This window comes from Anguilla rostrata, chromosome 10 (genome assembly GCF_018555375.3).
Source record: "Anguilla rostrata isolate EN2019 chromosome 10, ASM1855537v3, whole genome shotgun sequence".
Classification (NCBI taxonomy): domain Eukaryota; kingdom Metazoa; phylum Chordata; class Actinopteri; order Anguilliformes; family Anguillidae; genus Anguilla; species Anguilla rostrata.
The window spans coordinates 26,720,304-26,735,982 of record NC_057942.1 but is presented as its reverse complement, the minus strand read 5'-3'; the positions used below and the strand labels follow the sequence as shown (position 1 = coordinate 26,735,982).

Here is a 15,679-nt window from a genome sequence, read left to right as displayed (position 1 = left end):
TGTAGACAAAATGTTGCTTTATTTTCATTCTAATAATAACGACTTTTCCCCCTGAAACAAACAGGAATTGAAATAGCCATTTACTATTTGGAATAACTTTTTTTCCATAGCTTGGCCAAGTATGAGATTTTATGCACATAACCAATGTTTAAATTCACATACGATTAAATAATTCCAGGTGTAGCATTTATTTTTACTTGCAGAACATGCAGTTGCCTATGACCTTACTCAATACCCACAAAATTGCAAAAATGTTATATTTAGCATCAGTGCACAGTATGATAAAGAATCTGTTCACTCACATTCTGCTTTGCTGTGCTAGCTCAAACATTTTGCTACGGTGATAACATGACAACTGCACTTCATCGCAAGGCTTGCAGTTTGCTGATCCTATCCAAACTCTTCTCTATTCACTGGGAAGGCGGCAAACTTGGAGTAAGGATAAGCATGCCAGGTCCAATGTGAACACTGAACAACCATACTGAGAGATCCCTAGGACAGTGCTTCTGGACAAACACTTTAACTTACACTTGACCTTTTAGCAAGACGGATAAACATGCTTATCAACAAGACTATCAAATGTATTCATCCTTGTCACATGCAGAGGCACAAACCCAAAATAACTCCCTCCGTTACATCATAAATATGTACATCTTAGGTCAAAATGTGCTCCTGCTCACCCTACTCTGCAGTGACAGTGCCCAGTGCTGTAAAGCACACTCTTCCAAGACAAGCTTCCTTTTCTTGAGCTGCAGGCAACCAGTCCACAGCATCCATGCTGACCTAATCAAAAAACAGAAGAAGAACAGTCTTAGGGCACACATTCACTACAGAAAAGAAATAACCCATATTCTCACCATGCATGCACCCATGAGCATGAGCGTGCACACAGACACAGACACTTACATATTTTGTTTTGGATGTTCCAGAATGAGCTGTGAGGTTGCAGGACTGAACACTAAAATCAGGAACTTTATGTGGTTCTCGCTATACATCAGTTACTTTCCAAAAAAAATGACATTGCATGAAACATTAGGGGAACTTTCTCCCATAAGAATTAACGTAAATTTGAGGGGTTGCATTCCAATGTGTAGTTTTGTCTCCTCTGGGATTATAGGACATTTATTAATAAGGAAAAAGGTGAGAGGTTCTACGCTGTCCTATATAAAGCGATTTCACTACATTCACCACATATTTTCGTACTGTATTCTTCATCACAGATACTGAATTATGTTTTAGTCTAGTCTAGTTTCCTGCACATTAAATAAAAATAAGAAATCATTCTTAAACACTGGATTGCTCTCTTTTCGGTATAGGTGCATCGTTAAGACTTGATCCACATTTGTTGCTCATCTTGCAATGGTAAGCGATGTAATACAGTACTGCATTAAGAAAGAAAGTTCTCCCGTACGCTTTATGGCAAAACGTAGAAAAGGGTGGGTATGAGAGGGAGATGCAGACACACAGCACCCAGCATCACAATATAATGACACAGAGACTTCCTTCTCTCAATGCGCAAAAAAATTAAAAAACCCAGCACTACACATGGCTGTAGTTTGGGTAGTAACAAGGGCGAGGACTAATTTAACATAAAAAACTAAAAGGATCCACAAACCTCAGTATGAAACGACAAATAATGGGTGAACGTATAGTGAAGACGTCATTTTCTCTTGAAGAGGCTTGAAGTACTCTCACCTTAAGGCAGTATTCTCCCAGTGCTTCTGAGCAGCCTCATGCATGTTGCGTTTAATCCTTTGCATCTCCAGATATACCACCCATCTTCCCCAAGCGAAGAACTGGCAACGCTTTTCAGCTACAGCAGCACAAAGTAAAACCTTCAGCTTCAACGAGGTTGATGACAATTACATTGCCAAGACCCTCCTAACCCTGCATGTGTGACTTAAATGGGCACACACAGAAGTGCTGAAGAATTTATTATAGTAGTGATTAATCACCATGTGAAAATTCCAAATATATATGTATATTTTTTAATTTTGATGTAGTGATTAATCGCTATCTAGCGCCATTGTCTGCTTTTGGGAAATAACTGTAATAGTGTAGTTGATGCACATAAATATAGGTAAATGCAAAAGTATATGGGGCAGTGACACAATTTTTTTGCCATTTCGGCTCTGTACTCCAGCACACTGGATTTGAAATAACAACAATAAATACGAGGTTAAAGTCCTGAATCCAAACATGCATGTCATTTGCTGAAGACATGACCGGAGGCAAAATGCCTCAGAAATAAAATAAACTGAAGATAGCTACAGTACAGGCCTGGCAGAGCATCACCAGGAAAGATAGCCAGCATCTGGTGATGTCTATGGTTCACAGACTTCAGGCAGATAAATGCAAAGGATTTATAACAAAGTACAAAACATGATGGCTTTCTCTCAGATTATGTTATTTTGTCCAATTACCTTTGCTCCCCTAAAATGGGGAGGCTATGTTTACAAAAACAGCGGTAATTCCTAAATGTATCCCCTGATATGCTGACTGTCAGCACTGTAACCTCATATTCATTGTTGTATTGATGTATATTATGTGCTGGAGTACATAGCCAAAACAACAAAAATTGTGTCACTCTACCAGTACTTTTAACTGTAGGTTCCAATTAACAATATAGTAATTTGGAAAACACTGTTAGCCAAAGCAACTTACAAAAGTGCATTTCATATGGTAAGCAAACACAGGAGCTAGAGATAGGCAAAACAATCAAAAAAGCGCCACTGTTGAAGGGCATGCCTCAAGACCTGCAAGATAAATGGAGAGACACTCACATTTTTTTCAACACAGGAATACAGTGCCAATGGAGTGGAGAGATATTTAGAGTGACATCACAAATTATTAATTCATTAGGCAAAACAAAATTAATAGTTGATGACAAAGAAAAGGTGGCATCATGATAGAGGGCATATAAAACATACTTTCCTACAACATAATGCATGCAAAATACACAGGCAGTGGTCCAAGTGAGGAGACAATATTAACACTGATAGAACAGGTGCAACAATCCCTAGAAAAAGAGCAAGTCATGGAGTTGGGTGTGGAGTTCAATTTATTTCCCCGTACTTTTGTACGGAGGCAAGCAGGCATGTCTTAGGTTTTAAAATAGATTGTATAATATAGTAAAGAAACTAGTGGGTCTGTTCCCAAAGTACAGATCAACAAAACCCAACAACTGAGGGAGAACGACAACACTTATACCCTGTCCATCAAAGGAAACAAAGGACCAAATGGTGATTGCTTTAAATGAGAACACATCACATGAAATGAGGGGAAATTAGACCTGGGAGGGGAAGAAACAAGACGTGAGGGAAATGGACTGAGGTAGAAATGGATCGAGGTAGTGGGAGAGTAGGGTTGAGTATCAGGAGCTGGTTCCAAATTTGAACCAGTTTCAAATTTCCAAGAACCGGGAACACTTTAAGAAATGTGCGTTTCGAATCTGCTTATCGAATCCTGAAAATGCATTTTCAATGGCATTCGCATTGAAATGCAAACATTTTTAATTGACTGCCAGGACGATGGGGTAAAACAATCCATCGTGCTGCATGTAGCTATTATTAGTAGTCGGGATTATAGAGATAATAAAAATGCTGAAATGTTGTGCATGGTGGGCTGTACAAATACAGCCAAGAGCCACGATTTTAAGTTTTATGTCCTCCCATGACAGAAGATCGAGCCAATGAGGAGAAACGATTCAGGCCTTTAGATGTGAGGGAAAAGCTAGGACCAGTAAGCTATACTGGTCTGGGGAAAGCCAGGAAACGCTGTAATTCTGAATCAAGCCGCATTTATATTTGGAGTAAATCAGCCATTTTGTCCCCGGTAAGTACTAATAACTTTCATTAGCTGTGGTTAAGAGGCTGTGTCAGAAATGCTCATTGCTATGTTCGTTTAATGTGGTTTTTTTAGAAAGTGATGTGACTGCATAGCAAGCAACGTTACATATCACACCACTTCCTAAGGAAACAACTAGCTACATAGCTAACATTATTACAATAACTTGGCTGTTTTTAACTAGTGTTAGGCTATTAGCTAGGGCAGACCTAGCTGCTTTTAAGTAAAGTTATTTTTAAGATTAACTCTATGGAGCGCAAAAGGTTGTTTTCCCCCACCCCCATTTTATTTATTTTTTTGTCAAAATGATGATCTACTTTTTATGACAGCCTATATATGCTGAAAATAAAGGTGGCTTTTGTGTACAACACTATTTGGTATGTTTTTGTACTCAAAAAGAAGAAGAATCAGAACCAGGATTTTATAAGAACCAAATTTGATAACCACAATCAGAATGGCAACCAGAATCAATAAAATCTAAACGAAACCCACACCTAGGGTAGAGGATATCACACAAAGATACTGCATATTAAAAGAAGCGGATTTGACTGGATTAGGTGGTAGATGAGGTTATCTGAAATTGGCCCACTACAAGGTAAGACACTTAAGGGGGGATGAAGACTGCTCCAGAGCATCTGATGGTGCAAGTGTATTCATGATTCATTCTATAGCCTACTTAACACATACATACTCGACAATCATTTAAATTCAGCTTCAACTTCAGATTCAGATTGTCTCTGACAGAACCGGAATACAATTGATAAAATCCAGGTTTTTTTTTTTTTTTCCCCTCAATGACCAAATGACCAAATGACCAAATCCCCTGATCTTATGGGAGTCTCACTCCGTAAACATACAGGACTGAAAAAATAACAACAAAGAAATCCAAAAATTCTCATATTTTCTTTATTCTGTAGTGATTATACGTACTTTTGATGCTGGACAAAACCAGATTTCTCTTTCCCCCCCTAATCGTACCATAGGATGTATACAACTCCAGGATAAAAGTTGGGAGTGGATTGAACAAAGAAGTAAAATATGACATGCGTTTTCGCAGAGGTGGGCCAAAATGTCCCTGAAAGATTTTCAAATTGCACCAAACCTCTCCAAATTGGAATACATTTTTTCCCAGGCATATTCCACTTCCAGATGCTAATTCCTTTGAGGGTGGCACCCTCGGGAACCCCACAAAACAAATACTCTTAACTTACTCATTCTCTCTTTTTGACTAAGCCCTGTATTGCAGTCAAATGCTGATCTTTTGGAGAGCTTCTATGTACAAAATCACACAATCGAAGCAATCAAGCCACTTGGTTTTACCTTGCTGTGTGCACTGACCCGTATCAGATGCCTGAACCACCTCAACTGACTCCTTTCAATGCGAAGGAGCAGCAGCTCTACTTTGAGGTCCTCCTGGACAACTGAGCTCCTCACCCTGTCAAGGAGAGTAAGCCCTGCCACCCTACGAAGGAACCCCATTTAGGTTGCTTGTATTTGCCATCTCACTCTTTTGGTCACTACCCATAGCTCGTGACCATAGGTAAAGGTAGGGTAAATCTGGTAAATCAAGGGTTTTGCCTTTCGGCTCTGCTCCTTCTTCAACACCACTGTCCGATACAATGCCCACATTACTGCGGCCACTGAATCTAGACACTGGTCAATCTCCAAATTCAGTTTTCCCTCACTCATGAATAAGACCCCAAGATACTTGAACTCCTCCACGTGGGGTAGTTGCTCCCCCTTTACCTGAAGGGGGCAAGCCATCTTTTTTCCAGGCCACTGTACATGGCCACTATTTTAAAAAAATAAGAATTGAATATTTAACATGTTCAGCCAAAGTTCCATTTGAAAAAATAATACTTAATCTCCCATTCATGAAGCATAAGACTGATCACATCACATCTGGATCATGAACTCTTTGCTCAACAAGTGTGGACGCAGTTGATTGTAGCGTCCCACTGCATTAGCAGCTTGGACCTCGGAATCGCCCCTTTGCAGTTATATTATATAATTGTTTTGAGTATGTACAAAATTATATTTCCGATGACTTATAGTGGTGAAGTGTCTCCCCCCTTTCCTGTGTCTAAAAGATGTATTGAATGAAGATATGATCCATAATCAGGATTAAGAATAAATTAATTTTAACTATGAAGGACTTTTATAAGGATGATGACCTGTGAACATTATATCACAATGCATTATTTGCACGTGTCATGAGTGCAAGATTATGCCATCATATGACTTTTCATTCTTAAAGATATATATTTTTGTTCATCCAATTTTCATTTGTACTACATTCATATTTGGGAAAAAATGCACTTATTTTGTGCTCTTTCATTTTAGTTACTATAAATTACCTCAATTTTACATCCATATACTTCCATACAATCACATAAGTGTTGACCCTCCAAACTGGCAGCCAATTTAGGACATCTTTACATCCCTGAATCTGTTAAACTATGCAAGAAACCATGTCTAAAACTGTTCTATTCATTTTAATACACAAAGACTGCCTGAAGGAAGGAGGAGCAATATTGTAAACAAACCCATAAATCACCTAAATGTTGGTTGAATTTTGATGAAGAGACCCAATCACCAGGCTCAATGCTGGTACAATGTAGGATTTTAAAATACTGGATGCACCTATAGCGCCAAAAATGCCACAAAATTGGTATGTTAATTGTATGTTTCAAAAAAATAAAAAATGTGTTATTCAAGTCTAAGGAACTCAAGTCTAAGGAACCAACCTTATTCCATTGGTCAGTTAGGCAATTTTGAGGCGGAATGTCCCTAAACATAGATCAAGCAACAGGCCATTAAGACAGTACAAGAAAGGAAGTACAATACCGTAGATGGCTGCCGTCTGAAGCCTCTCCTTACGCCCTTGTTGCATAGTCACAAACTGCTGCCAGTTGACGAAAACCCAGTTATACAGCCGATACCTACAACATAACCCATATTCCTCAGTTAACAAAGCTGGTAATGCACAGCGATCACAAGCATGGTCATCCAGTGTATATACAGTTAAATGCAAATGTATTGGGACAGTTATGTTAAATTGGTTGCTATTTCTCTGTACTGTAGGATATGTAGTGTTTAGATTTTGGCCTTAGAGAGGGAAACAGTGAATAAGAATGTGGCCTGGCCTCCCCATCACAAGCATCAAAGCAAATGTGACTGGGGCAATTTTAAATTCCACTGATACCGTAATCTAGGCTGACACTCTATGGGTCTCACTTCCTCAGACAAACCAGATGACACAGGATGCCATATCAGGGGTTGGAGACCCTGCATGCCTAACATTTCCCATTACCTTTAGTTTAAATGCAATCTTTAGGTAGGCCAGTCCTTGCCATAAATTAGTCTGACCCCCCTTCCCTTCTCTCCTAAACCCGGCATCACCCAATCAGGGCAAACATCCTCAAGCCATGCTGGGTAAGGTATTTAAGATTGCTACAGGAAAAAGTGTTCTGTTGCGTTGTTGTCGGAGCCTTGAAGAAGTTGTTTTCCTCTTTTTAATTTGGTGGTGGTTCCTTGGTTGTGTGTTTTTAGCTGGTTTCCTTGTGGCACTTATACTGGAAGCGGGTGATACTTTGGCAATGTCTGGCCGACCAGTTTCTTTCTCTCTCTCTCTCTCTCTCTATTTTCTGGTATTTCTAGATTAGTTGTTTAATGTTTTGTTGTATGTCTTCTGTTGTGTAATTCAGTAGTAGTGTGCCTGAATTCAATAAAGAATGTATGTTTTCAATTCATTATAATTGACTGCTACTTATTGAATTCAATTATTTAATCTTAAAACCTGGTATAGAGCTTGTTTTGACTTGTTGGTTGATTCCACCAGTGCACTGTAGACTGACCTATCAATGAATTTGGTGATTTAATTGATAATTCTAATTTTAAACATAATTATTAAATTAAATCAAATCAAATATATTTTACATGTAGGTTAAGTGAGGGGTTCTAGCATGCAATATCATTTGGTTCAGTATTCAGAGTGCTGAACATTTTAACAAGGACATTGACTGTTGGAACCACTGGATTCAGAAAATAAACATATTCTTAATTAATCCTTGCCTGTCCGAAAATACTAATCAAATTTGTATTTTCAAATGAAACAATGACTGAGGCAAAATTCACAATCTGCATTTATTTCATGTTTTTTTTATTTCAAAAAACAGACATTGAATTATATTACAACAATGCCATTCAATGCAATGCTATTTCAATTCAGCATAAATATTAGGACAGAGTAAGTTGACAAACTAATGACCTGCAAGGTCGATATTTCACTGCATACACCCAACATTTGACTACATTTAGTCTGACTCATGGACATCACAAGGTTCATGATGTGATCCTTTGAGATGCTCAGCCAAGCTTTTTGCCCCTTCAGTTCCTGTGTGTTTGCTGGGGTTTGAGACTTCAGTTTCCTTTTAAGTACATGAAAAGTATGTTCACTTGAGTTTAAATCTGGTGACTGACTGGGCCACATCAAACACAACCTGTTCTTCCATATAAGCTCCTTGGTTAAGTGTGCCTTATGTTGAGTTGTTGCCTTGCATGATAAACTTCCATCCAATGGGTTTGGTGGCAGTTCTGTGAATATTGAGAGAAAAAATGTTTATGTACACTTCAGTTGTCATTCTTTTGCTGCCACCACTGGTTACCTCGTCAATAAAAAGCACCAAACTCAGATGCAGATGCAGCCATACAGGCCCAAGCCATCACACAACCTCCTCCATGCTTGACAGATTTTAGTTTGCAAGGGTATACAGGAGTCTGTCTTCTCCATACTTTCACCTTTCGATCACCGGTGGTAAAAGTTTATCTTCATTTCATCTGTCCATAATACTTTGTTCCAAAACTTCTCAGGCTCATCTTTTTTTTTTGTATTTTCTGCAAATTCGCCGTTCTGTTCTTGGTGCCAATGAGGGGGTTTACATCTGGAAGAGTAGCCTCTGCAATTTGCCTCTCTCAGTCTTGCGCATAGTGTCCTCTAATACTTTCACTCCCAATGTATATCGATTATATAGGTTGTATATCTCATGGGAAACACATTTTCAACGTACAAAAATGTCATGTTTACTCACACTTACAAAGCACTGTGCATAAGTAATTCATTCAAACTGGCAAAATCTAGGCCTGCCATTAAAAGTATTGATATCAAAATGACGCCAAGTTACTGTACTACAAACAATACAGGCTATCTTGCCTCACCAAAATTAAAGAAGCTGTATTCCAAAGCACTACTGTCCAATGTCTCCTAAATTGTTTCAAGTTACTTGTATGTTCAAGCATACAGTGGATTAACAGGCTTAGCTTGCTAGTATTACACTAAAGCTTGCTACCAAGCACATTACAATACTGTTCTGTATCACACTCTTTTTCTGTAACAGAAATGATAAATGTCATGAAAAGTAACTAGAAAGGTTACAACTCCTGAAGGAACTGTGTGGGCTTGCTTCAAATTCCAACTGGCACTGTCCTCAACTGGCATTTCAATGAGGGCGCATAGCTCAGAAGAAGCATGAAACCGTCCAGACCCATAGCGCACCGTAGCGTTACATATACAACCGGGGATCAGCATGTAGCAAATTATGTTCCAGAGATTAGTCATATCCTAAAAGTTTCATGAGTAAACCTTGGCTAACTATATAGCTAGCTAGCTATGGCATGTCCTCACCTCTGTAACGTTATTTGTTGTCCTCCGTGTGTCCATACATCTGTATCGGTGGTTGTAGCGTCCGTGTGTCCATACATCTGTATCGGTGGTTGTAGCTGTGTGTCATTAGCTCCTACTCATGCGTGCAGAATAGCATCCGTACGTGGGTTGTAGCTGTGTGTCCGTAGCTCCTACTCATGCGTGCAGGATAGTATCTGTACGCGCTAACTAGGTTAACTAAAGTAGGCGAAAAACTAACATGTTAGGGTTAGCTGTTAGGCGATAAAGCTGTGCTTAAAAATCTCGTGCCGCTGGAAGTGTGTCCTACTAAACGTCCATGAGTGTGTGAGTGACCACCTGCGCGTGCGTCCTACTAAACGTCCATGAGTGACGCCCTATGGAGTGACCACAAAAATTGCTCACAAAAACTTGAATATTTCAAAAAGTTTTGAATATTTCAAAAAATTTGAATACAAGCAACAATGTCTGGAACTAGCCGGTCATTTTGGTGTAAAAAGTTTGAATGTAGTGCAAAAACTGTAGGACTAGTTAGAGCTAGAAAAATTGGCCAGAAAGTGCAGATAATAAATATAAAAGATATCAAGAGTGGGCTTGCTAATGAAGCCCCGTTTTTATGAAACATAAATAAGCATTTGTTAACATAGTTCGTGAAGAACTGACTGTAACGTAGCTAACTAACCATGTCGACAACAATATAGCATGCGGCAAGCAGTGACGCTAGTTATATTACTAAACAGTTTAAACATTCTCTTAAACATTCTCGTGTTTCAGCATGTAAAAGTGAACAGGAATTTGTGCGCATACTAAAACTATTGAAAATTCGTGCTTCATACGGTCTTACCTGCAAATAAAACATAAAAGCTTTCAGCTGACCACATACGCAAACACGAGTTTGCTCTCAGCTCGCTTAGCTTGTTGCTAGTATCCCACCAAATCTTGCTACCAAGCAAGATGTCCTGCGCCTGTGAATCTCACACTGACTGGCGGCCACTGCCTTCTACTGGCATCAGCTGGTATCGCACTGGCTAACAGAGAGAAAAAAGATTCTTGCAGTAATATGCATCTCATAAAGAACACGTTTTTCAATGTGCAAGAATGGGAAGTTACTAACACCCAAGATAGCTTACGTTAAACACGCCGAAATGCCCTGGTAAGATTTTACATATGCAAAAGCAATGGTTTAAAATGTTGTATTTTTAGTTAGCCAGCAAGCCGGTGTACTGAGTTTAGAGATTTGCTGCAGTCGCAGGCGGGAATTGAACCCGGGTCTATCAATCCTGTAAACAGATCCAACCAAAAGACAAAGGCACTACCCACTAGGCAACGTGCACACTTGTATGTTCATTGAGTGTTTGCATCCGCTGTTTTTATCGGTAGATGTACATAAAATGACCAATGGGGAGAAATATTCTTTGAGGGCTAGGAGCATTTGTGACAGGATAAAGGAGAAAACGCAAAATCCCCTTAGTTTGGGGCTTTGGGGCTTATTGTGTGGACGTGTGAAGTTGTTTATGAATTCTCTCTGCTGAAATGGGGTCAGAATGTACAGAAATTAATGTTTTTAAGGGCTGAGAGTCTGTAGCTGTCGTGGTCATTTCTGTGGGGAACCCTCTTATCACAGCTCTAATCATTCCTGACATCTTTCTAATGTCTTTCCAGCCCAGGCAGCCTGATTGATGGTGATTCCCAAGTCATCCAGTGGTTAGTTTCTTCTGTTAGGACAGTCCATACTGTTGACTTTGGAATACATACTGCAAACATTCTGCAATAGCTCCAATTGATTTTTCTCTTTTATTCTGACCAACAGCTTTCAAGTTGTCATAGTCAATTCTATTCTAAGTCAATTCGGCAGTTTTCTTGTCCTGTATCTTTTAACTCATAAGGTAGACACGACAAATGCTTCCAAAGGATATTACAGTAATGTGATAAACCTGTGAAATCTGAAACAGCTAACCGACAGTGAACTATATTACTACAATGCTATAATGAGTGAAGTATCCCTATTCCAAGTCATTTGTCCCAATACGTATGCAGACTTGGAAAAGGGAGACTTTACTCATTATAACATTGTAGTAATATAGTTCAATATCAGACGTAAAAAAAAAATTCAAAAACATTAAATAAATGCAGACATGTTCATTTTGTCTCATAGTCAGTTTGATTTGAAAACACAAATTGGACTAGTACAGAAGAAAAACCAATCTGACAACTGTCCCAGGACTTTCGTATTTAACTGTATACCCACAGTGAACAGAAAATGGCTGATAGAGTGTGTGTGATTGTATTTTAAAGCTACATGACATTTATACTGATTGAAGGATATAAATATAAAAAACAGATATAAATATAAAAAATATTTGACAATATTATATAAGCCCACACCAATTGAAGGAGTTCAGCGGTGGTGAATGTCACAGTTCTCTCACCTATAGTGACATTCCGCTCTCATGCAAAGTCTCCACTCCTTCCTGGTTACCCACCACTCTTCCCTCCATACCTCAAATGCCTTCCATAGAACTCTTTGTTGGTAATGTGTCCTGGAGGAGAGTAAATCTTATTTCAAATAAAGCCATGAAGAAATGTACAATTTCAGAAGTCAATAAATGAAGAGCACAGAAAAGCAACAGAATCATGTTTTTTTTAAAATGGTACCAAACCTAGCTTGAGACGGATGAACTCGGCCAAAAGTTTTCCGAATCCACAGGTAGAACAGTTTTTGTACCAGCTGTCTAATGAGAAAGGGCATAAAAATAAAATGTCAAAATACAGCATCCATTGTCTGTTGCAAAAAATGATCCTAAACCATTTTAGCACACACTTTACGAAACTGGGTGTCAACATAATCATCAGAACACAAATTTTCCAAACAATAATGACTGATCACACAGAACATGATACTCATGAGTGCACGTGAAACGTAGTCATACACCCAAAGATTTGGCACCCATGAAATTGCATGATTTACTGAATCTCAGAGATAAGAAATTAATGCAACCTCTGCAGGATACAAACCTAAATATAGCATATTTCTTTTAAAGCACAATTACTATGTATTAGCTGAAGTTAACGGTTTGAAAAAAAAAACCTGTAAATGCTTGTGCAAGTTTATGCTCCCTTCCAGTAGATCCATTAGTACTTTAAGGTACCAAAAACTGATTGACTCATTAAAGCTTAAATTAAGCCAAGTGAAGACAATTGCACACCTTAATAAATACTCTGAACATCCTAAATTGCCAGAGTACGTTTATACTCACAAGCAGCGGACTGAGGACTTGAAAATAATGATAATCGATTCTTTAAAAAAGCAGAGGAAGGCAACAAAAAAATATATATCTTACTGCTGCCAGCTTGGTATTTCCACCTGAAGAGTCATTAAGAATGGAAGGGTACTATTGATTTTTAAAAATCTGGAAGACCAAGTAAAATCACAGAACTGCTCATGGAGAGGTCAGGTATATAAAAGCAAATCCCACAGATCACTACAAATGAACTGCAGAAAGACTTACCTGACATCACAGTAGTGCTGCATCAGTCCAATGTGCAATTTTGCTTACACAAAAATTATCTACACAGAAGAACTGTCAGGAAGAAGCCATTCCTACGATCAACATAAAACTCATTGCCTGAAGTATGCACCGCTTAGATAAACCAGAGACTTTCTGGAACAAATTGCCGTGGACAGATGACACAACTATTGAACTCTGGCCACAACCACCAAAGATACATTTGGAGAAAACATGGGAAGCATTTGAAGAAGAAATTACCCTGCCAACTGTTAAGCATGGGGGTAGATCTATTATGCTTTGGCGTTGGGTAGCGCCCAGTGGCACAGGAAATATTGTGCAGGTGGAAGGAATAACAGATTCATATCTATATAAAAAAATCCTAGAAACTGTGCACCACAGACAGTGAAGAAACTGAAGCTGAAAGGGTTGGATCTCTCAACAAGACAATGATCCAAAAAATACCTCAAATGAACCATGGACTAGGGGTGGAACAATAATGATATAGTTATACATCTTGCTAAAAAACATTAATGGTTATACATTTATATCACTGTCATTACCTAAATAACCGTAGTGCGGGATATACAAAGACACCCCATGTCTTTAACATAACCCACCTGCAATAATAATAGAGATGATGCTGTAAGAAGATTGGCACGCAGCACCTAATAGCCTATCACAGAGAGGTGCGTGAGCTAGGTCAGTTTTCTGAAAATCATCTTGAAATCAACAGCAACTGTTGTTCTGCAACAAACTATTATTAGTATATATAGTCATGTATAAGGCCACCATGATTATTTATGATATAACTGCAGGAATGTAGTGTGATGCATTTTTCGTTGTTTAATCAATAGTACACATGAATAATAGTCTATTTTGGAGATCGCAAAATGAGGCCAACGTAGCTAACCGTTAGCTAGCTACAAGTACATTGGGTAGGTGCTAGCTGGCGGTAGCCAAGCTATCTACCTGCTGTTTTACAATAACAATTGTATTGTAACGTTATTTTATGTATCGTGAGGAAACCCTGGTAAAAATCAACAGCAACTGTTGTTCTGCAACTAACTATTATTTGTACATATTTGCAGGGGAAAATATAATGTGTTTGCATTAAGGATCATTGTCCGGTTCTTTATATGTTCAACATTAGCATTGTTCAACCACCTATAAAACTAAAGAGTAGTAATAACCAACTATGGACATAGGGGGAGCACTTCTCATTCTCTGACACTCAGTAGGCACAACAATATAAAGGAAGTTTACTTTGTACTTTGTATGATGAAAGGCAGAGGGCAAACATTGCAGCAGCAAGGAATAACCTTACCAGAAACAATGCTGTTACCTGCAGTTTTTTTAAAAGTTTTTTTTAATAAAAGCAGTTCAAAAATTAAATTTACTTCAATAAGCTGTACATTATTTTGCTGGGAAAAAAAAGATTTATTTTTGAAATCCTTTTTTTTAACTAGCTATTGACATGGCCAAAATATTAACATTTTTACATGTTTAACATTTTTACAGTTTAATAAAACATGTTTTAAGAACATGCTTTCTGATTGGTATGAATTAGTATTGTTTTAATACCATTTTAAGACTTCCAACTTATTTAAATAATTGAGGTAATATTGTATATGGTGAAAATGTTGGCCAAGATAACTGTACTATGAAATTCTTATCAGCACATGCCTACCATGATTTTCATGCAGTTACTGTAACTCATCCTATAAAACTCCACATTGTTGTTCTGTACCGTCCTCCAGGTCCACTCAGCTGCTTCCTGGATGAGTTGGACACACTCCTGAGCTCCCTCCCTGAGGATGGCACTCCTGCTATTCTACTGGGAGACTTCTACCTCCCACCAGAGACCTCACAACTATCCAGGGTTGCCTCACTCCTCTAGTCTTTTGCCCTCTCCCAGTCTTCTTCTCCCCCCACACATAAGGCTGGTAACCAACTAGACCTTGTATTCACCAGAAGTTACTCCATTCCCCAAATCACGGTGATGCCCCTCCATGTCTCAGACCGCTTCTTTCTTTCTCCCTCTCCTGCTTACTTCCCCACAACTCATTTAACAGCTCACCCACAGTAACTTCCAGGAGAAATCTCTCTACTGTCACAATCCTCCCTCATCTCCACTGCTCTCTCTACACTTCCTCCTCCACCTTCTTTCTCTAACCTGCCAGTTGAACTTGCTCCACCCTAAACTCATGCCCCCCCAGTCCCTTGACTCAATTTGTCCTCTTGTCTCCAAACCAGCACACCCTTCACCCCCATGCCCTTGGCTGACTGAGTCACTACACTCCAGCAGAACATCACTGCGGGCTGCAGAAAGGAAGTGGAGGAAATCCAGATCCTCTGATGACCTGACCATATATCACACCCTGCTTTCAACTTTCACATCTGTCCTCACATTAGCTAAAGCCTCATTTTTCCAATCAAAGATCAGTGCATGTGTCTCTGACTCACGCAAAATATTCTCCACCTACTCTTCCCTCCTCACTCCTCCTCCACCCCTATCTCCCTCTTCCCTTTCCACAGATTACTTTTTGGCCACCTTCAAAGGAAAGGTGGCTAAAATCCGGAACTCCTTCGCCCATCCAGTGAGCCCCTCTACCCCCCGGGACAAACCCACAGCCACACTGACCTT

The 15,679-nt window shown here is 39.0% G+C and overlaps 1 protein-coding gene and 1 long non-coding RNA gene across 5 annotated transcripts in view; both read right to left on the bottom strand.

Moving 5' to 3' along the window:
- The window catches only part of sfi1 (SFI1 centrin binding protein), a 103,001-nt gene that overhangs the window by 76,682 nt on the left and 10,640 nt on the right, over window positions 1-15,679 (bottom strand). For 3 of the 4 annotated variants that reach the window (XM_064296276.1, XM_064296278.1, XM_064296277.1), the window contains exons 4-8: window positions 12,187-12,258; window positions 11,956-12,066; window positions 6,694-6,788; window positions 1,696-1,813; window positions 681-783 (exon numbers count right to left, since the gene is read on the bottom strand). In XM_064296276.1, the coding sequence (XP_064152346.1) occupies window positions 681-783; window positions 1,696-1,813; window positions 6,694-6,788; window positions 11,956-12,066; window positions 12,187-12,258 (499 nt within the window). Of the gene's footprint in view, window positions 1-680; window positions 784-1,695; window positions 1,814-6,693; window positions 6,789-9,529; window positions 10,555-11,955; window positions 12,067-12,186; window positions 12,259-15,679 lie in introns of those variants that run through there. The other variant, XM_064296279.1, reaches the window with a different exon arrangement.
- LOC135233096 (uncharacterized) lies at window positions 7,988-9,523 on the bottom strand. Its single transcript, XR_010323761.1, has 2 exons — window positions 8,647-9,523; window positions 7,988-8,442 (listed from the first exon to the last, which is right to left on the bottom strand). It is a non-coding gene; the product is annotated as an uncharacterized LOC135233096 (long non-coding RNA).